General features: G+C 34.8%; 1 protein-coding gene across 3 annotated transcripts in view; it reads right to left on the bottom strand.

Annotated features, from left to right (window-relative positions):
* Positions 1-22,495, bottom strand: part of LOC6034331 (corticotropin-releasing factor-binding protein) — a 46,151-nt gene that overhangs the window by 8,175 nt on the left and 15,481 nt on the right. For all 3 annotated transcript variants that reach the window (XM_038266644.1, XM_038266645.1, XM_038266646.1), the window contains one exon: positions 13,819-13,885. In XM_038266644.1, coding sequence (XP_038122572.1) covers positions 13,819-13,885 — 67 coding nt within the window. The remainder of the gene's footprint in view (positions 1-13,818; positions 13,886-22,495) is intronic.

Genomic DNA, 22,495 nt, shown 5'->3' with positions numbered 1-22,495 from the left:
GAAAAATCCATTTCTGCATAATGGTTTAATAACGGTTTATGTTATCATAACAAAATTTGTTATTGGTCTGATATTGGTTGAAAGCCAAAACAACTTTGGAATAACATTATTTGTTATGGAAGAATAACTCCAACTGTTATTGGGATGATCGGATTAGTTGTTGAAATAACAAAAAATAATAACAAAGATTTGTTCGAAGAATAACTAAAAATGTTATTAGTCTGTTATTACAATAACATTCCAATAACAAAAAAATCATAACGACGAATAACAAATTTTGTTATAAATAACGTAAAATGTTATTGGCCTAGAATTTTCCAATATCAAAAAATGTTATTCCCAAGTTATTTCCGTCTGCTCGGGAAGAGCACCCATTTCAGTGCTGAAAAGTAGAACTTTTCAGCATTTATTTTGAAAAGTGTTGCTATTCGATTCTGTTATTTTTGGTGTAGAAAAGTAGGCCATTTTGTCGTTCAAGAATGACAGGAAAAGTAAATATTTTCACGACGGAATTTGCAAATAATACGGGAACCGTGGTGTAGGGGTATGCGTGATTGTCTCTCACCCAATCTGCCTGTGTTCGAACCCAGACGGTGCCGGTGGCATTTTTCGAGACGAGATTTGTCTGATCACGCCTTCCATCGGACGGAAAGTAAATGTTGGCCCGGACTAACCTAAAAAGGTTAGGTCGTTAGCTCAGTCCAGGTGTAGGAGTCGTCTCTCTGGGTCCTGCCTCGGTGGAGTCGCTGGTAGGCAGTTGGACTAACAATCCAAAGGTCGTCAGTTCGAATCCGGGTGGATGGAAGCTGAAGTGTAAAAATAGGTTTGCAATTGCCTCAACAATCAAGCTTTTGGACACCTAGTTTCGAGTAGGAATCTCGCAATAAAGAACGCCAAGGCAATGCTGTAAAGCGAATAATTTGATTTTTTTTTTACGATTCTTCAAAACATTTATCTGTGTGGTCCAAAAATGTCTTAATAAGGTCCAGTTAATGATAATACACAACCTTCCCTTTACTAAAAATCAAATCCAGAAGGGAAAAAATCACCAGTTACGTTGGTCCAATCAGGGATTTGAACGCCGATCTACCGCTTACGAGGCGGAAGCGTTACCACTGGGCTACGTGGCTTGATTTTGAATGTTTGGTCCATTTGAAATGTTAATCATGTTTCAAAATTTTCAAATTATTGTTTTCGAAAAGATCGCAAAATGTCACGAATGTTTCATTTTTTAACATTGAAAATCGAACCATTAGTTGCTTAGATATCGGCATTAGAAAATGCAAGGTTGTTTGGGTTAGACTTGGAAAACTTCAATTTTCCTGTTTCGTTTATTTTAGGACGCATATCTCAGCAACCAGAGGACCAATTTTCAATGTTTTTTAGACAATTTTATATCAAATTTTCTGAACTTTTCGAAAACAATAAAAAACTTGGTCACTTAGAGTCACTATATTGAAAATTCGAAAAACTGCAAATATTTCACTAAAATTAAACTTTCGATGGCTATGTATCAAAAACGAGGCACTTAATCAAAAAATCTTTAAAGCACTTATCGATTACAAATTAAAATTTACATAAAAAATAGGTCAAGGTTATATGTATGAAATTTTTATTCTTTCCAAAAATCACTATTTGTCACACTTCTCTAAAGTTTAAAAATTTTTTGTTTTGGTTTGGGGTTTTTGTGAAAAAAACTAATTTAAAAATCGGAAGTCGTGATTATTCAGGTTAATTTTTTTGTGTGCTTTTGTGTCGCTGTTCGTATGGGGTGAGTGCGTAATTTGTAAAGGTGGTGTAAAAAATATTCATGAGTGAAAAGTGATTTTTTTGTGTGTTTTTGGTCATAAATTGTGTGTGTCTTAATTTATTGTTTTGTGATTTTCAAAGCCCTTCCTATATCATCGTTGATCGGAAGGCACGGCGTCGGGTGGATTGTGTTTACACGGCGTGTTTTTTGGGCAACCTTAAGTAGAAAAAATAGTCATCGCTACTTTCAAATGTGTCTTATAGGAAATTTTCTCAGCTTTCCAATGATTCTAAGAGCGAAATGTTTCATCGGGAAATTTCTGAAATATCTCTATTTTAAGTTTTTTGTTTTAAAATCCTTAATCATTTATTGGAAACAGTAAAAATAACAGCCCAGGAAACTTGTCAAATGATGTGTTTCATTTGTCATTTACTCATCAAAATGTGCAAAATAAGACAAGAAACAACTTTGTAGAAGGTTGCAATTCGCTAAACATTAGAATAATGAAGTTTTAACCGGAGTTTTTAAGATATGGGATTTATTCAGAAATAAAAATCATAAAACTGTATTTCAATATGACTTTTACAAGAACAAATAGATTATTACAAAACTGTTGTGTACAAATAACATCGGTCTGCTCTGATTTAGCTTGTTCAACCGAAACATTGGCAGGATTGTGATTGATAGGGTATTCCCTAGATTTTCATGAATAACTATCATATTTCCTCAACCAAACATCAACCAGTTGCATGGATTCAAAACATGTTTTTTTTTTTTTTTTTTTTTTAATTTATATTTATTCAAATTTCTTTTCCATGTACATTCATTCAGTTAAAATATTATTGAGTGTCCAATCACAAACGATGACTTTTCACCTCAATTTTAAATACTAGCAACTTTCATTTATTCATGAAATATTGTAGCTTTCGCTATTCAGTGATTTCAATTGTAGGAGGTCCTACATGTACAAAAGGGAAAAGGGATACGGGTAATTCTCTACCAACTCACACGAAATCGGGAAAAGTTGCCCCGACCCCTCTTCGATTTGCGTGAAACTTTGTCCTAAGGGGTAACTTTTGTCCCTGATCACGAATCCGAGGTCCGTTTTTTGATATCTCGTGACGGAGGGCGGTACGACCCTTCCATTTTGAACATGCGAAAAAGAGGTGTTTTTCAATAATTTGCAGCCTGAAACGGTGATGAGATAGAAATTTGGCATCAAAGGGACTTTTATGTAAATTAGACGCCCGATTTGATGACGTACTCAGAATTCCGAAAAACGTATTTTCATCGAAAAACAATAAAAAGTTTTAAAAATTCTCCCATTTTCCGTTACTCGACTGTAAAATTTTGGAACATGTCATTTTATGGGAAATTTAATGTACTTTTCGAATCTACATTGTCTCAGAAGGGTCATTTTTCATTTAGAACAAAATTTTTCATTTTAAAATTTCGTGTTTTTCTAACTTTGCAGGTTATTTTTAGAGTGTAACAATGTTCTACAAAGTTGTAGAGCAGACAATTACAAAATTTTGATATATAGACATAAGGGGTTTGCTAATAAACATCACGAGTTATCGCGATTCTACGAAAAAAGTTTTGAAAAAGTTACTTTTGCGTTTCTCTTTGTTTCGTCGTCCGTGTCTGTCGCGGGTGACCATGAACGGCCATGATCGATGACGACCAACTTTTTTAAAACTTTTTCGTAAAATCGTGATAACTTGTGATGTTTATAAGCAAACCCTTATGTATATATATCAAAATTTTGTAATTGTCTGCTCTACAACTTTGTAGAACATTGTTACACTCTAAAAAATAACCCTGCAAAGTTAGAAAAACACGAAATTTTAAAATGAAAAATTTTGTTCTAAATGAAAAATGACCCTTCTGGGACAATGTAGATTCGAAAAGTACATTAAATTTCCCATAAAATGACATGTTCCAAAATTTTACAGTCGAGTAACGGAAAATGGAGAATTTAAAACTTTTAGTGTTTTTTCGATGAAAAATACGTTTTTTCGAATTCTGATTACGCCATCAAATCGGGCGTCTAATTTTACATAAAAGTCCCTTTGACACCAAATTTCTATCTCATCACCGTTTCAGGCTGCAAATTATTGAAAACACCTTTTTTCGCATGTGCAAAAATGGAATTTCCGTCACGAGATATCAAAAACGGACCTCGATTCGTGATCAGGACAAAGTTACCCTTAGGACAAAGTTTCACGCAAATCGAAGAGTCGGGGCAACTTGTGAGTTGGCGGAGAAAAGGGATACCTTAAAACTAACTTATAAACTATATAAAGAGCGGATCAATGCAGCTGAAGACTGCAATGATTTTTGTCGAAATGCATCAATTATCTTATTGGACATAACATCCAAAGTGTCAACTTCGGCTAATTGATGAAGTTCACTGGTGCTGAACCAGGAGGAAGTTTCAGAATCATTTTCAGAATTTTGTTCTGAATCCTCTGAAGTTTTTTCTTCCTGGTTAAGCAACAGCTTGTCCAGATCGGCACAGCATAAAGCATGGCAGGTCTGAAAATTTGTTTATAAATTAACAGTTTATTCTTGAGACAAAGTCTAGAATTCCTGTTTATAAGTGGATACAAACATTTAATATATTTGTTACATTTAACCTGGATACTTTCAATGTGATCCTTGTAAGTAAGGTTTTGTCAAAACCAAGTCCAAGATATTTCACTTGATCCTCCCACTTTAAATTTACCTCATTCATCTTTATAATGTGATGACTTTTGGTTTAAGAAAATCAGCCCTTGGTTTGTGAGGGAAAATAATAAGTTGAGTTTTGCAGCATTTGGAGTAATTTTCCATTCTTTCAAATAAGAATTGAAAATATCCAAGCTTTTGTAATCTTCTTGTGATGACACGAAGGCTTCTGCCTTTGGCGGAGATGCTTGTGTCATCAGCAAAAAGTGATTTCTGACATCCTGGGGGCAAATCAGGCAAGTCAGAAGTAAAAATATTGTATAAAATTGGACCCAAAATGCTTCCTTGAGGGACGCCAGCACGTACAGGTAGTTGATCAGATTTGCTATTCTGATAACATACCTGCAGAGTACGATCCGTCAAATAATTTTGAATAATTTTCACGATATAAATCGGAAAATTAAACCTTTTCAATTTCGCAATCAAACCTTTATGCCAAACACTGTCAAATGCTTTTTCTATGTCTAGAAGAGCAGCGCCAGTAGAATAGCCCTCAGATTTGTTGCTTCGAATTAAATTTGAAACTCTCAACAACTGATGAGTAGTTGAATGCCCAAGGCGAAATCCAAACTGCTCATCAGCGAAAATTGAATTTTCATTAATGTGCGTCATCATTCTATTAAGAATTATTCTTTCGAATAATTTACTAATAGATGAAAGCAAACTAATGGGCCGATAGCTTGAGGCTTCAGCAGGATTTTTATCCGGTTTCAAAATCGGAATTACTTTGGCATTTTTCCAACTACTGGGAAAATATGCCAAATCAAAACATTTGTTGAAAATTTTGACCAAGCTACTTAAAGTTGCTTCTGGTAATTTTTAATTAAAATGTAAAAATGCCATCCTCACCAGGGGCTTTCATATTTTTAAATTTTTGATAATAGATTTTATTTCATTCAGATCCGTATTAAAAACTTCATCTGATGAAAATTCTTGTTCAACAATATTCTGAAATTCTATTGAAATTTGATTTTCAATAGGACTCAAAACATTCAAGTTGAAATTATGAGCACTCTCAAACTGCTGAGCAAGTTTTTGAGCTTTTTCCCCATTAGTTAATAGAATATTATCACCATCTTTTAAAGAAGGGATGGGTTTTGAGGTTTCTTAAGAACCTTTGAAAGTTTCCAAAAGGTTTGGAATAAGGTTTAATTTGTTCGACATCTCTTGCGAACTTTTCATTTCGCAGGAGAGTGAATCTGTGGTCAATAACCTTTTGCAAATCTTTTGAATTCGCTTCAGTGCAGGATCACGAGAACGTTGATACTGTCTTCGGCGAACATTTTCAGACGAATCAGAAGCTGAAGATCGTCATCAATAATGGGAGAATCAAATTTGACTTGGACTTTAGGAATAGCAATATTCCTAGCATCCAAAATTGCATTAGTTAAAGATTCCAAGGCTGAATCAATATCAGCTTTGGTTTCTAAAACAAAATCATGATTTAAATTATTCTCAATATGATGCTGATACCTGTCCCAATTAGCTTTGTGGTAATTAAACACAGAACTATTGGGTCTGGTAACTGCTTCATGAGAAAGTGAAAAAGTTACTGGAAGATGATCAGAATCAAAATCAGCATGAGTCACTAAAGGACCACAATACTGACTTTGATTTGTCAAAACCAAATCAATTGTTGATGGATTTCTAACAGAAGAAAAGCAAGTTGGCCCATTCGGGTATAAAACCGAATAAAGACCAGAAGTGCAATCTCTGAACAGAATTTTACCATTGGAATTTACTTTTGAATTATTCCAAGATTGGTGTTTGGCATTAAAATCACCGATGATCAAAAATCGAGATCTATGCCGAGTAAGTTTATTCAAATCCCCTTTGAAATAATTTTTATTTTCCCCAGTGCATTGGAATGGCAAATATGCAGCTGCAATCATAATTTTCCCAAAAGAAGTTTCAAGTTCAATGCCCAAACTTTCAATAACTTTTAACTTAAAGTCACGTAACGTGCTATAAGTCATACTACGGTGGATAACTATTGCAACTCCACCGCCATTTCGATTCATTCGGTTATTAGTTATAACTTTATAATCTGGATCACTTTTCAAATAAGTGCCAGTTTTTAAAAATGTTTCGGTTATAACAGCAACATGCACGTTATGAACTCGTAAAAGTTGAAAAATTCATTTTCTTTCGCTTTTAAAGAGCGAGCATTAAAATTCATAATATTGATGGAATTACTTAGATCCATGATTAAACTTCAGGGTAAGAACAACATCATTCGCAAATTTTAATCCAATCTGGATTGCTTCCATCATGGATGTAGCATTACTCATTGTTTGAATCAAACCAAACAGTGAGTTTTGCAAAAAGTCATTTTTCAAACGTAACATCGCCGAGATCAGAAGATCCCAAAGCGTTGCCAGCAGAAAAATTTTCAAATGAGATTTGAGGTACCTGCCCAATTTCAGAAAGATTGGTAGAGGATTTAAAATTCGTGGATGAACCCGAACCCGAAACGACGTTAGCATAAGAAATGCCATTGTTGTTACCTAACTTTTCCACGGTAGGGGTATTTCTAGAATTGTTCGAGTGAGACAGCACGAACGTTTGATTTAAAGATGCAGGTACAACCTGACTTTGAGAAAATTTCGGTTTGGATTTCGGCTGATGCTTAGCACGAGAATCCAAAACCTTTTTCTGATGGGGCAATCCCAGAAATTTGATTTGTGATTTCCACCACAATTTGCACATTTAAATTGGGTGACTTCTTTCACGGGACAATTGTCCTTGTCGTGAGAAGAATCCCCGCAAACCATGCATTTTGGAACCATGGCGCAATGATCAGTACCGTGACCGAATGCCTGGCAACGCCGGCACTGGGTCAGATTCTGGCCATTACCGCCATGTTTCTTAAAATGCTCCCACTTTACCCGTACATGGAACAAAAACTGAACTTTGTCCAAAAGTTTCAAATTGTTGATTTCATTTCTGTTGAAATGAATCAGATAAAATTGTGAAGTCAAACCAAAGCGAGAAATATTCCCGTTTGATTTTTTCTTCATTGGTATTACTTGGGATGGGGCAAAGCCAAGCAACACCTTAAGTTCGTTTTTGATCTCATCCACCGACAAGTCGTTGGAGAGACCTTTCAAGACCGCCTTGAATGGCCGAGCATTCTTGGTCTCATACGTGTAGAAATTGTGTTTGTGGTTTTTCAAATAACCAACAAAAGTTTGGTGATCTTGTAAAGATTCCGTCAACAAGCGACATTCTCCTCTTCGACCAAGCTGGAACGAAACTTTCAAATTGCAAGTTTCCTTGCAATTCTTCAGTTGCGTTCGAAAGCTGGCCAAATCGGAGACGGAAGTCACTACAATTGGCGGAGCCTTTACTCGTTTCTCGACGGCAGAAGGCTCAGTACGAGGAGAAGGTTCCTTGTCATCAGTTTCGGATAAAACACCGAAACTGTTTGTCAATGGAATTGGAGGATTGACCTCACATTCAGAATCAGAATCAGACCTCAGAAGAGGCTGTTTTCTTTTCTGTTTCCGTTAGCCGGTTTAGCGTTCAAACGCTTCACCGACGTAACGACCAAATCTTCAGAAGATTTGCGTTTACCTTTGTTTTGACGCATTTTGCAAGCAAAGTTCTCTTAAAAAGATGGCTTCGTTTGTAAAATACAACAAAATTTCAGGTGGGGTTAGTCTTGAAAAGACTGTTTAGAATTTTGGAAAATAACTCAGGTAGTCTTTAAAAAGACTGTGAATTTTGTTTTGAAATAACTCTGAGCTTAGGTAGTAAAAAATACCGCAGCTCTAGTGTCCGTTCACCACGAAGGTTCGCAAGACACTGATCAAAACATGTTTAATATTCTAAATTGAACTGCAAACTACTGTTCTAAGCTTTAGGAGAAATTCTTTTCATTAGTATGAATGATTGTTTAAGTTTTTTTTTGTATTAAATGAATAAAGAATTAGCAATACAATAGAAGTCTTATCAATCACTTTTTTTTTAATATGAGCCTTGATTTTTGTTCTAATAGTTTGGAAAAGACGTTTCTGTTTGTTTTTTTTTTTTATGATAATATTTAATTTTTGTTCAAACAAAAAAAAATAAAGTTTGTGATGGTGTTTTCAGCATTCTGAGTTGAAATACTCGAGTTTTATTACTACTTTTAAGTGCATTTTCAACAGCAAACATTTAATAAAATTTCATCTTTATTTTAATACCATGAAAATAAGACTTTTGAAGCTTGCAACAGTAATATGTAGTATATTTTCGATTTTAAAACATATTTGTATTTATGCTCCTGGTTAATGTTTGCTTAAGAAAATATAAAAAATTTCATTAAATTTCAATAACACCATTAACAATCACAAACCTGCCAAAGTTTCGGTTGAGCAAGCTAAATCAGAGCAGACACGTGATATTTGTACACAAATAATAACCCAAACCAAAACAATAAATATGTAATATTTTAATAATTCTTGTAAAAAATATATTAATACGGTTTTATGATTTTAAGAGCGAGTCCACGAACAGGGCATACCCCTTTGTATGGGACGTCGTTTGGACCTCACCAATCTGCCTGAAATTTTCAGAGGTTGTTTGTACATATAAAATTAGCATCTGGCCAAAATATGAGCACTCTAGGTCAACGGGAAGTGGGGCAAATCGGGACACAAAGTTTGAAGGTTCAAAACGTCAAAAATCGTAAAAAGCTGTAGATTGGGCAAAATTCAATTTAATTTCAAAATTCAAATGCATCTGAAAGGGCTCAAAAATGCAACAAAATGCAGGGTAGAGCATCCCGATTGGTTAAATCTAAAGAAAGTTATTGGCATTTTAGTGAAAAATAGCATAATTTTCAAACTCAAATAAAAAAGTGTTCCATCCAGATATCAACTCGGTTCGACCTGCAGCTTGTAGGGGACATCTGGGACTACCATCTGAGAACGCTTTGGGTAAGGCAGTTTAACGTATTAAAAGACACTTTTTTTAGTGAAGTTTTTGGTTGTAAATTTTTGCTCGGGGACCTTAGATCCCATTTTCTGGTGATAATTTTATCATATTCGTGTTCCTGAGACAATTTCACAATAGAAACATACATAAAAATGTTTATTTTGATCCATTTTAACCCTTTAAAAAATAAAAGTTAAAAAAAAATATGAAGCTGCTTTTTTTCTGGTGTCATCTAGTATCCTTGGAAACGAGCTTGATTTTCAATAAATGTGAATCGAAGATTTTTTTTTAACTTTTATTTTTTAAAGGGTTAAGATGGATCAAAATAAACATTTTTATGTATGTTTCTATTGTGAAATTGTCTCAGGAACACGAATATGATAAAATTATCACCAGAAAATGGGATCTAAGGGGTCCCCCGAGCAAAAATTTTCAACCAAAAACTTCACTAAAAGTAAAAGTGTCTATTTAATACGTTAAACTGCCTTACCCAAAGCGTTCTCATCCTCAGATGGTAGTCCCAGATGTCCCCTACAAGCTGCAGGTCGAACTGAGTTGATAACTGGATGGAACACTTTTTATTTGAGTTTGAAAATTATGCTATTTTTTCACTAAAATGCCAATAACTTTCTTTTAGATTTAACCAATCGGGATGCTCTACCCTGCATTTTGTTGCATTTTTGAGCCCTTTCAGATGCATTTTGAATTTTGAAATTAAATTGAATTTTGCCCAAGTTATAGCTTTTACGATTTTTGACGTTTTTGAACCTTCAAACTTTGTGTCCTGATTTGCCCTACTTCCGTTAACCTAGAGTGCTCATATTTTGGCCAGATGCTAGTTTTATATGTACAAACAACCTCTGAAAATTTCAGGCAGATTGGAGAGGTCGATGCGAGATGGGTATGCTTTGCTCGTGGACTCGCTCTTAAGTTCTGAATAAATCCCATATATTCAAAAACTCAGATCAAACAAAATTTTCAAAATGTTAAGCGGTTTGCAACCTTCTACAAAGTTGTTTCTTGACTTATTTTGCACATTTTGATGTAGTACATGACACATGAAACATATCATTTGATAAGTTTTCAGAACTGTTAGTTTTAAGTTTCCATTAAATAATACAGGAATTTAAAAGAGAAAACTTAATATACAGATATCTCAGAAATTTCCCGATGAAACATTTCGCTAGAAGCATTGGATAGCTGAGAAAAAATCCTATAAGACACATTTGAAAGTAGTGATGACTATTTTTTCTTGAAAAGGTTGTTCTAGAAAACACGCCGTGTTTAAATTTTTCGTGGTTTTATTTATTTGCGGTGAAAAAGCCATTTCTATATAATGATCGAAAGACGCACTGACAATTTGGATCGTCGAGTTAATAGTGGAGCAAAATAACTGTGTGTAAGTGATTGTGTGTGCTAACCAGAAAGACCTTCCCATAACACCGTTGCTCGGAAGGGTCGCCGACGAGTCTGTTATGAAAGTCCTCCCCATAGCGCCGTAGCTCGAGAGGCATCGAAAAGCCAATACCTTATCCTACTAACCCAAAAAAATATTAATCACGTGATGCTTGAAGGAGATGCTGTGGATTCAACGGTCTCAAGCGGTATCAACAAGTATATAGCGAAAAACTATGTGCTTGATGAGTCTGCAACTTCAACTATCGGACTAACATTCCTCCCTTTCGTTGAACTGCAGACTTCTTGGGAGGGCGCCGGTATTGACTAATAAAGTAGAGATCTTCAGAGGTTAAACAGTGAACGGATGGTTGGCTCCCACTGATCATTTTTGATTCATTGTTTAACTTCAGCTGATCTGTCAATAACGGAGTAGCAGCTCATTGGCAGTCAAGCATGCTCATGCTCATGCTAAAAAAAAACTAATTAAATAATCGGCAAGATTTTTTTCCGTGTACCTATTTTTCTGAACAGTTCTCAACAACCCGAGCAGACGGCAATAACCTGGGAATAACATTTTTTGATATTTGAAAATGCTTGACCAATAACATTTTATGTTATTTGTTTTGGCTTTCAACCAATATTAAACTCTTATCCAAAAATGGATTTTTCAAGAAGATTCCTTAACACTTTCTGTTATTTTAACAGTATTTGTTATTGAAATTGCATGAATTTTATTATTACCGTCTGCCAAGGAATACCTACAACTTGGCCGAAGACACCAAATCAATTAAAAAATTCCATGAAAAGTTACAGATTTTTGAATATTTACGTACTATTTTGGTATGGACAGCTGCTAAAATTGTATGGAGACTTGTATGTATACAAAATTGCTTCTTTGGTCATAGGGAAGGTTCCCACACAGTATGAGCCAAACCAAAATATACAAAAATTAAAAATGGTCAAAATCGGCCGATTTCGTAGAGAATTGCTCAAGGTTAAAATTGCCGTCAATCATTTTCAAAGAAAATATTGATCATCACTCTAAAATGCTCTGGTTCTAAACTAAATGTGTCTAAAAATTTATATAACTTTGTGGAGCAATCATAAGCCCCCTGGTTGACTATCCTTGATTAAAGATGGTTTCCATACCTGGATAAGGAAGAGGAAAATCGTTACCAAAAAGTATCAACACGTGTGAGGTACTATTATAACCACTTGTATTCCTTCTACAAGTTGTTTAAAAGTTTGAGGAGATTGTAACCGAAATGAAATTTATATCGTCGAACAAAAACTCATGGCAATGATGAAAGTCTTCACCTTAAGACAAAGATGGAAATCCCATCAATGTCTGCTTTAAGAAAGGGTGCTTTGCTATTTTTTTTAAACCAAATTTAGGCCGCTGCAAATGTTTTTCAAAGTTTATGTTCTTTGAATTCCAAGTCATAAATATTCAAAAAAAATCATAATATTTTTGAACGAGCTCGTAGATGCTAAAATTGATAATAAACGCAAGAAGATGCATTTTAAATTGTTTTCAGTAAATTGCACCTCAAGTTCTGCTTAAAAAGGAAGAAAATATTGCTGAAAAAATCACGTTCCTAAAACAAATTCTGTCATTTTAGCAGCAAAGTTAATATAATCTTTGAAGAATATTTGCAACAAACTTATGTTTGATTCAAAAAGTGAAAGGTTCACTGATTAATTGCGAATGACTTCAAATCAAGCTTTATCATAGCATTTGTTTATAAAAATTTTATATTTCTGAGGGGTTTCCACAATCTGGCAACAAAAATCTCAAGTTATCTCTAACCCAATAACGATTATCCTTGGAAAGCCATCCTTCACAATCTCTTTAGTTTCGCTAAGCTAGGGCTATTAACCGGTGTATTTGCAAACCGTTAAAAGCTTTACCCTCGACACGAAAAACCCAACGCAAAAGTTTACTCGGTGTCCCCTTTCTGATCCCATCCAGTCCATAATCGTTATCATTTGCGTGCTCCTCAACGACTGGTTTATGTTAATGTTTAGTGATACTGGTGTTATGTGACAGTACGTACAGTCATCCCACATATTCTGAACGGTTTCCAGATCGGCCAATGTTCAAAAAATCATAGCAAATCGATCATTGAACTTAATGATTCGCTTTTACTTTCATTTGAAAGCTTTTCTTGCGATCTTTCGAATGCTGTATCGAACATCTGCAAATTTTAACTTTTATATGAAGATTTTGAAGAATTACTTTGACCCATGAAATCCACAAATTCGGAACACTTTTTTCTTACGAATGTAAACAAACTTTGGATCTCTCCAGGAGTACATATTTATTACCAAATAAAGACTTCACACACTGAAACCAATGAAACTCAGCTGAGTGATTTTTTATACATGATTTGATAACTTTTTTGTGAAAATATCAGTTAAATTCAGGTGTTCCACGATTGTGGGAGGCACAATAATATCCCACAATTATGAAACAGGCCATTTGGAGGCAGTGTTTTGCTGCTCTGAACAAAATAGTCTTGGAGTGAAGTTCTTTGTTCAAAAAGTACTACTTTTACTGGTGAAATATCAAGATAATGTCCAAATGAAGGTTCTAAAAATAGTAAGGTCGACAGAAAAGCTACTTTTGGCATTGACAAATTATCATAAAAGTGTTCCGAATTTGTGGGTGTTCCGAATATGTGGGATGACTGTACTAGTACCTTAAATGAAGTGATACTTTTTCGGGAGTTTTGATCACATTTGTCTTCAATTTCAAGTACAAGCGTAGTTCTTTTAAAATAAACTCAGATTTCAAATAATGCAAACTAAAAAAATTTTAAATGTTTGTTCAGAGTACAACAAGTTTCGATCTCAAAAGTTCACTCAACAAAAGCGATTGGATATTGCAGCTGACAAAACACATGTCGAACTTGCCCCTTGCATGACCCTCGAACTGGTTCAAGATTGGTTTCCAATTTTCGTTAAGAAACTCAAAACTTTTCCCTATTTTCCCCCAACACCCAAACAAAATAACTCACCTGTCACGGGATGAATCTTCTCCGGTGGCTTGACGAACTCGAACGGATTCCGGACGGCGTGCCAGGCCTGGTGAAAAGGTAGGTAAGAGAGACAGAGCAAACAACATCGATTAGTGATGATGATGATGATGAAGAGCTAGCAGCAAACAACGCGTTCGACATGTGAGCTGTCGACAGCCGGATTGTCGCCGGAAGCGGAATGGGCCCGGCAGCTGGACTGGACCGGACCCGAGTGGGAAACGGAAGTAAACACTCAATAAATCCACTTCAGAGTGGGTTTGTAATGGTGTGTGGTCGTTAGTGAGGCAGAAGGACACTATGCTTGATCCTGGATGGGGTACTAAAGATGATTGCAACGGCGATGGTGATGATGATGGAACAATATCAAAGTGAGTTATTTGTTTGCTTGTTGAGACTGAACCACAACAGGATTAATTAATTTATCACCATAACTCTCCTCATCTCATCGTGTATTGGCTTGTCTGGTTATGGAGGCAGGTGATGGTTTGGAAACTCTTGAAACGATGCATTTTGTCAGTTTACTTGGTCGATTGACATTGAAACTGATATATTAGCATATAAACGTGAGTTTTGAACGTCATTTGAATTACATGATTTTGTCTGTGAAATGGCAAAAAAAATAAAAAAGCTAAAAATTTACATTACAGGCCGCGGTGTCAACATTTGAATGAAAAAAGTGTTTTAAAATGCATCATATACCTGCCAGTTGTTTTGCAATCATTGATTTCCAAAATTTCTAAATACTGACGAAAATTTTATTTTTGCGAGAAAAAAAAGTTTTTGCGGTGCTGCATTGCAATTTCTTAAAAGTTCAAAATATTTTTAAACGAGCCCAAACATGTTAAATATGATTAAAAATGCATAAAAAGGAATTTAAGATTGTTCTCAGTTGATTAGACTTCTATTTCCATTGAAATTTTGATTTTTTTTAAATATTTATTTGCCCCCTTATTTTACGGACCAATTTTCAAGGTCTGTTATTGTCAGGAGGTCTGAACATGGTCTGAACTTGTTATAATAACACAAAATAAGCAGAGATTTGTTCGAAAAATTACTCATTCTGTTATCAAAAATTATTACAAGAAAATTCGATAACAGAGAAGAGAAATATTCCCGATAACTCAATTTGGTGAGTTCTGTTTTTTTGCGCTAGTAAATAAATGATTTTGATAATGATTTCTTACTATTAGCTAGTCATACAATTTTATATTATTGCTTCATTCCAATAAAATATTACATATTTTCAAATGCTGAAGGAAATCAGTAAACATTGGCTGACGGTTAAACATTTTGTTCAACATTTGAAAAAATATATAAAAATTAGCAGAGACCAGTCAAAATGTTCAAGTGATCAAATAATCAAAATGTTTGAAAGCGATAAAAAATGATTTTCCATATTCCATACATTGAGTTGTTATTGTCTTACTCTCTCATAAGATCTGTTCAATTACATTTTTTAGGTTAATGTGTTTAGTATTTCTTCTTCTGATTACCGATGATAATCACTTTCTGGTAACAAAATGAGATATTTTAACAAGACTTGTTATTGAAACGACATCCATTAGGTTACTCCCACCTGCCCGGGAAAGAGACTTTTTGGTCCCCTAAAACAAATTTAAAAGTTTCGAAAATTTCGAAAATACTTATTTTGGGATAAAAGAATTAAACTTTTAGCTATACATCCAATGCTATGCCCTCTCCCTTCCAAATTTCCCACAAAAATAGGGGGAATAGAAATAATGATTGCTAAAAAAATCTAATTTTCAATGAAAACATTATTTCATTGATAGCCATTACATGACATAGAAATGCACAAATTAATGTTGTACGATATATTCTTAATCGTACAACGTTTATTTGTGCATTTTTTGAGTCACATAAAGGCTTTTTTAAATGTTTACAATTTTTGTATTTTGGAATCATAGACTGGAGAAATACAAAAATATTCAAGATATTGGAGGGCCTCGTGGCGCGGTGGTAAACGACTTCGGCTGCAGATCCCTTATTTTCTATGGGGCGCGGTTTCGAATTCCGTATGCAAAGACGGTGTGATTGTCTAGTTGAAATAAATATTTCCATCAATTCTTTGATATTTTACATTTTTTACAGTTCCATAACAGCAATAATGTATAACGCATTTTGTGATATTTTGTTTCTTTTTTCATGAAACAACCCTCAAGGATCGTGCATAAACAACGTGTGAAACATGCATTCAAAAATCTTGAGTGAGGAGGAAGACAGGCATAATTAATTTGGAATTGACCACCAGGGTTGCCAGATCAAATTAAAACAAAAACTAACTTAATCCACCTTTGTGGTTGATGCCTTCCTCACTTTTTACCAACAATGGGTAATATGAGTGGTTTAGACACATATTTCAGCTATTTTTTTAGGTCCCGAAAAATAAGTACACAGATATAACTTAAGTGTTCAGAACACGAGACAGAGTTGTCAGATCATCAATTTTGTGGACTCATTAGAAAGGATTTTCGATTACCTAACCAACAATGGGTTGGATGATGGATCCGGACATCGTTTACATGCATTTAAGTGAGATTCGGCTTCAAAAAAGTACATAAATATAACTTAAATGGTCATAACTCGAGACAGGGTTGCCAGATCTTCAATGTTTTGAACTCATTGGAAAGGTCTTTTGATTACCTAACCAACAATGGGTCGTATGATGGATCCGTACTTAGTTTACATAAATTTAAGTGAGATCCGGCTTCAAAAAAGTACATAAATATCACTTAAGTGGTCATAACTTGAGACAGGATTGCCAGATCTTCAATGTTTTAGAATCATTGGAAAGGTCTTTCGATTACCTAACCAACGATGGGTTGGATGATGGATCTGGACATAGTTTACATGCATTTAAGTGAGATCCGGCATCAAAATTCCAGCACCCGATTCGCAACTTTGACACTTTTTTATACGTAACTTTTGAACTACTTATCGGATCTTCAAACAATTCAATAGTGCAGTATGGGGCACCAAACCGAACCGAATGCAACTTGTTTGACTCAAATCGGATCAGCCAGTGCCGAGAAAACTTGGCAAGAATTTTGAGCACCAAGGGGAATACGCACACACATACACACACACACACAGACATTTGTTCAGTTTTCGATTCTGAGTCGATAGGTATACATGAATATAGGTCTAGGAGCTGTTTTTCAAAAGTTACTTTTTCGAGCAGGATTATAGCCTTACCTCAGTGAGGAAGGCAAAAAGAATCTGGCCATGTGTCGATAATAAACTTGGAAACACGTGGTTTATGGATGAGCCGAAATCAATTTGAAAATATTCACATGTCCTTTCAAATGACCATCCCAAAACTAAATCAATAAATTTTATTGAGACTTGTATGGAAAAACTTATTAAGCAGCATTGCTTCTTTTGACAAGGAGATTTTATTATTTTTTCGAAATAAAATAATAAAGGTCTTTTTTTCAATTATCAATAATTATAAATAATCAATAATAAATTTAAACACACAAATTTAAAAAAATATGATCACAAAATACCTAATGAAATTAAAGCTTGAAATGGGTATCACACCACATCTTGGAATTAATGAATATTTTATTTGTATTTTGTTGCCTTTATTTGATCTAATATTTCAATGAATAATTTTAACAATGACCAAATTTGACTGAAAACTGAAAAAAATCCTTGGACTATAATATGTCTTCTATAATTTACAAGCAATAAAAACAAAAAAATAATGGTACATTTAAATTAATTTTACTCTTACAGATTTAATGATTCTATAAAAGTTCGTGATCCTTTTTTTTTCTATCTCGTTGTTTTCTTGAGTCATACAGTGACGTATGACTCATACATTATCATACGGGGATCATACATTTTCCATGTCATTGAATAATGACCATTAAGGATGTGCTGATGAATCATCACTCACCGTGCACCACGACCACGTCAAAAATCTCATCCCCAGAAATGTCACACACTTTCCAACCTGAAGCATGCATTCGCAAACCGTGAGTGAGGAGGAGGGCAGGCATCATTAATTCTGCAACTGACCCATCCAGAACATCAACTCCCATTGAGGGTTGGACTTCGAGGTTAGGTTCTTGTGGTAACACACTGGACCAAATACATCAGCGGGTATGGAAATGACCCTCTCAGAGGACAACGTGTCATGACAGACTGGTCCGACCGGTGCTTGTTGATTCTAAGTGATGGAAATGGGCACGCGGAAATCCCCAACCAAGGACCACGACGACGAGGTCGAATTTGATTTATTGATTCAACCAATACAGTTTGCCCTCTTCATCAATCTGACGAATGCTTGGGGATTGTTTGCACTGGATTCGATTTGTTGATAGATTTTGGAAATGCAACTTTTTGCCTTATTTAATAATAATAAAAACTTGGAAAGAAGTACTTGGATTAACCCAAAAATTCAAAAAAATCATTTGAACTGTTCGCCGTAAAACTCTTTTCAAAGTTCTACTCAAAACGCGAGTATCAAAAAAGTTTTTCTTTTGCTATTCCAACCCCGATGGTGAACATTTTAATTTCAAGCTTGTTCCACTTGCTAACATATACCCTCAAAACGCTCACTCAATCATTGTTCTGCGTTTCTAGCAAATTGAATTATAAATAATTAATTCAAACCCCTCAGAGCTGCTCGGTTTCAGTTTAGCGTGTGAGCCACAATTTACGTGAAACTCAACGATAGCTTTTCCCGAGAAATTGGGACTCCCAAAAAAGCCTCTTTACAGGAAGAATTCAAAGGGATTATTTATCCCGAAACAAGCGCACGTGACTGCATATCGGTTTATAATTAGCGAAGATGCTTCAATTTAATTATCGTCAGCATTCCGAGAAACCAACAACGCTCCCCAAAAGCTTCCCCGGAAAATTTATGGGTGTATCGTTCCGAAAGGATGACACATTTGGCCCCCTACTGATGCTGCTGCAAAGTGCGTGCTGCAATAAAATTTAACTGTCCTCTCCCTTGGAAGGGGGATCCAAACCCCAAAGAGACAGAGAGACTGTGGCGACTAACTCAATTAAGCGGGGGTGACATTTTCCCACGAAACGAAAGGGACAACTTTCGTGCTGACGTTGGTGTGGTTTTGCTGGTTTCGGTTAACTGTTGTGAGGAAAACAAAACTTTGCGTGGGAGTGCACTAGGAGTTACGTTTTCCATATATATATTTTTTGCCTTCCTCACCTTACTGAGGAAAAGCTATATGATCACTCGAAAAATGAACTTATTCTTAAGGCAAGCAATCGGATGCTGCGGATGAGACATTTCCCGTTTATCTGTTGTTGAATTGAATGGTTTAGATGAAATGGTTTAAATGCTTTCTTTTCAGAAATTTTCAGAACGGGTTAAAAAATCTATGACCGAATCCTGAATTTTTTAATCAGTATCAGTTTTTTTGTATCGCACATAACTCTGTCAATTTCTCACAAAACTATGAACTTTTTGCATGAATTGAATGTTTAAACATGCATCTATGTTTGGCTGATAAGGGTATTTCATCAGATAAACTCTTCGAATCATGCCAAGCGTTTTTAAAAAATATTTTAAACCGGCATTTTCAAAATGTTGGGGGTAATTTGATCCCCCTTTCAACATTTTGAAGAAATCTCAACAAAATCTCTCTTATTCATCCAAAATTTTAATTTTCTATAAGTTACAGCATTTTCACATTAAACCTGTACGTTTGTGTTCAAAAAATAAAAAGTTGAGCATGCAAAATATTTAAAAACCTCAAATTTTCTTTTTTAGACCAAAATTGAGCATGTTTACAAAAGCTGGTAATTTTTGTTAGCAAAACTTTTGAAAAATGGTTCAAACTGCAGTAAGTTATGTACAACTATACTAAAGGAAACTATGTACGAAAACCCAGCCCAATTATTTTATCTTGAGGCTGATTCCAGTGACTGTAAAAATGCAGGGATCAAGTCTCCCTAAACGCACTTTTTTATAATTGATTGTAAAAACAGCATGACGATAAATTTAACGTCAAATACGTAAGGGTTTCGTAGTTTATAAGTTTATCAAACAATTCACGAATAAAAAATATTTTTTTGAATCATTTTTGAGTTCTTTCTATACTTATCAAAAGAAAGAAAAAAGATCTCTTGGAAGTTTCTTGCTGCTCTTTTTAGAAAAATGTGTGTAACTCAATCTGATTTTTTTTTTAATTTTTATTTTTGTTTTCAACAATGAGGATTAGTCAATTTCGCACAACTTTCTAGAACAAAGCTAATTGTTTTACCCACATGCTGACGAGATACAGGCTTGGGATCAAGTGTCCCCGGGGATCAAGTCTCCCCACTCTCCCCTACTCAGTACTGACAATTCGATATTTCGCAAAAAAAGGTTCAACTTCATTTCTCTAAAATCGAATTTGCTATCAAAAAGTACTCTAATTTTAATAAAGTGCACCATTTTCAAGTTTTAGCCATTTTACGGTAACTTTTTTTAAAAGATAGTCGCAGTAATTTATTTTTTAAATTAATGCCCATGTCTGCCCACTTTTGAAGAAAACATTTTTGAAAAGCTGAGAAAATTCTCTATATTTAGCTTTTTAGAAGTTTGTTGATACGACCCATAGTTGCTGAGATATTGCTGAGATATAATAAAAGGAAAATTGATGTTTTCTAAGTCTCACTCAAATATCCCACCATTTTCAATGTTGATATCTCAGCAACTTATGGTCCGAGTTTCAATGCTAAAATATGAAACATTCGTCAAATTTTGCGATTTTTTCGAATTTTTTTTTAATTTTTTAAATCAGGACTATCATTTCAAAAGGGTCAAACATTCAATATTACGCCTTTCTGAAATGTTAGTCTGATATAATGATGACGATGGCAAATATTTTTTGCTTGAATTAAAAATAATTACATAAAATATAATAATTTTATCTTCAAATTATTTTGCCCTGGAACTCCAAAAAGCTACCAAATCAAATTTCCCTTACAGGCAGCACGATGACAAGCATCAGTTTTCCAGAAGGAAGTAAATCTAATGAAGAAAGGTGCATCCTTCACTAACGGAATGTTGCACGCTTGATGGCAGAAGAGAAGAAATCTTGTGGGTAGCAATGTGTGTGTGTGGTTTTGCCTCTCAAGGGAAAAAGTATCAACTCAACAAGAACTTCCCGTCAAGTGATACTCAGATAGGATCATTTTGGAGTAAGGGTAGCTTTATTTCACCAAACGTGTTTTTTTTTCAATTGTTATTTAAACAAATGTGTGATGTAAAAATTGGTTAAATATCGAAAAAGATATTTTTTCAAAACTTAAAAAAAGTAAAAATAACATCCCACAACAAGCACCGTATGCGTTTAAACTTTATTAATACCGCATGATGAATTCTCCTGGCGTGTGTCGCCTCCAGAGCGACGTGGCTTGGCTCCGTAAGCGTGGGAAAACGATTTTCCTCGGCCACAATCTTGAGCTCAAGGGGGCGCACTTTGCATCAATCATACTTGGGCACAAAATGAAGAAATAAGAAAAAAAAAAAGAGTTTAAAGTATGAGGACGACACCCACCAGCAGTGTGCAGTGAGAGACGATTTGCAACGGAAGGAAATGATCTGTATCACTGCTCAATTGTCACGTTTTGCCGGGATCCCTGACACGGCGACACTTGAGTTTCCGTATTCTGGGAAAGGATTTAAATCTCGCCGGGATTGGATAAGACCAATTGCTGCAGGCGAAGATTATCGGTTTCTTGACAGAGATGCACAGTTGAACAATTCTGGGAAGCGCCAACCAACGATTACAATTATTTTATGCGACTTTTATTCGATAAATAGCTTATTAGCGTAGAATATTGATTTAAAACAGCTCAGGTTTTGATAATTTCGTCATCAACAGGTACAACAAATATCCGGATACATTTGATGCGTCACCAGGAATCTAACTCGACCTACTAGACCTCACTAAACCAGTGCTGAACATAAATCAGTGGCGTCATCTCTCCTTCTGCACTAACAAGTGAGCAAGCTAAACTTACGTGTCATCATCTTTAGCGAAGCATGGAGCAGATGCTGGTTAGTATACACAGAAAAAAATATGTGAATTTACTCGACACGGAAAAAATGAATCACATGTAAACTCAGTTGATGTAAACTTGAGATTCGACGTAAACGGTTGAATCACACGTAAAATCATGTTTTTACGTATAATTTGTTGCAAATTTACATCAAATTGCATTTAAATTTAAATGTTTAATGACGTGCAAAAGTGTTACATCATAAATGATGTAACATTCGGAAATATTTTTTTGTGTGTAGACTTCATGGCATATTATATGTGAAGTTTGGATTGACACAGGAAATGTTCTTTTTGTATTGTGCATATGATTCGATGCGTTGCTAAAGTTTATTTAAAAAATGACTTAACTAATATTACAGCGAATTGACATATTTTTGAACTTTCTCAATGTTTCGTTTATTAGGTAAATTATTTTCAGTAACTCTTTAGATCAATTTCGCCATTTGAATAATCATCATCTTGCAAAAAGCCAACATATTCCAAAGATGAAAGGGCTCCCTTTTCCTCAACAATAAGCCAAATTAAAGGTGATGTACATTAATTATTCATGACCTTTTCAAAAATTTCAACTTTTGACAGAGCGCCCCGGATGTCATGCCATGGAAGAA

Source organism: Culex quinquefasciatus, chromosome 1, assembly GCF_015732765.1.
Source record: "Culex quinquefasciatus strain JHB chromosome 1, VPISU_Cqui_1.0_pri_paternal, whole genome shotgun sequence".
Classification (NCBI taxonomy): Eukaryota; Metazoa; Arthropoda; class Insecta; order Diptera; family Culicidae; genus Culex; species Culex quinquefasciatus.
This window is presented reverse-complemented; position numbering and strand designations above follow the sequence as displayed.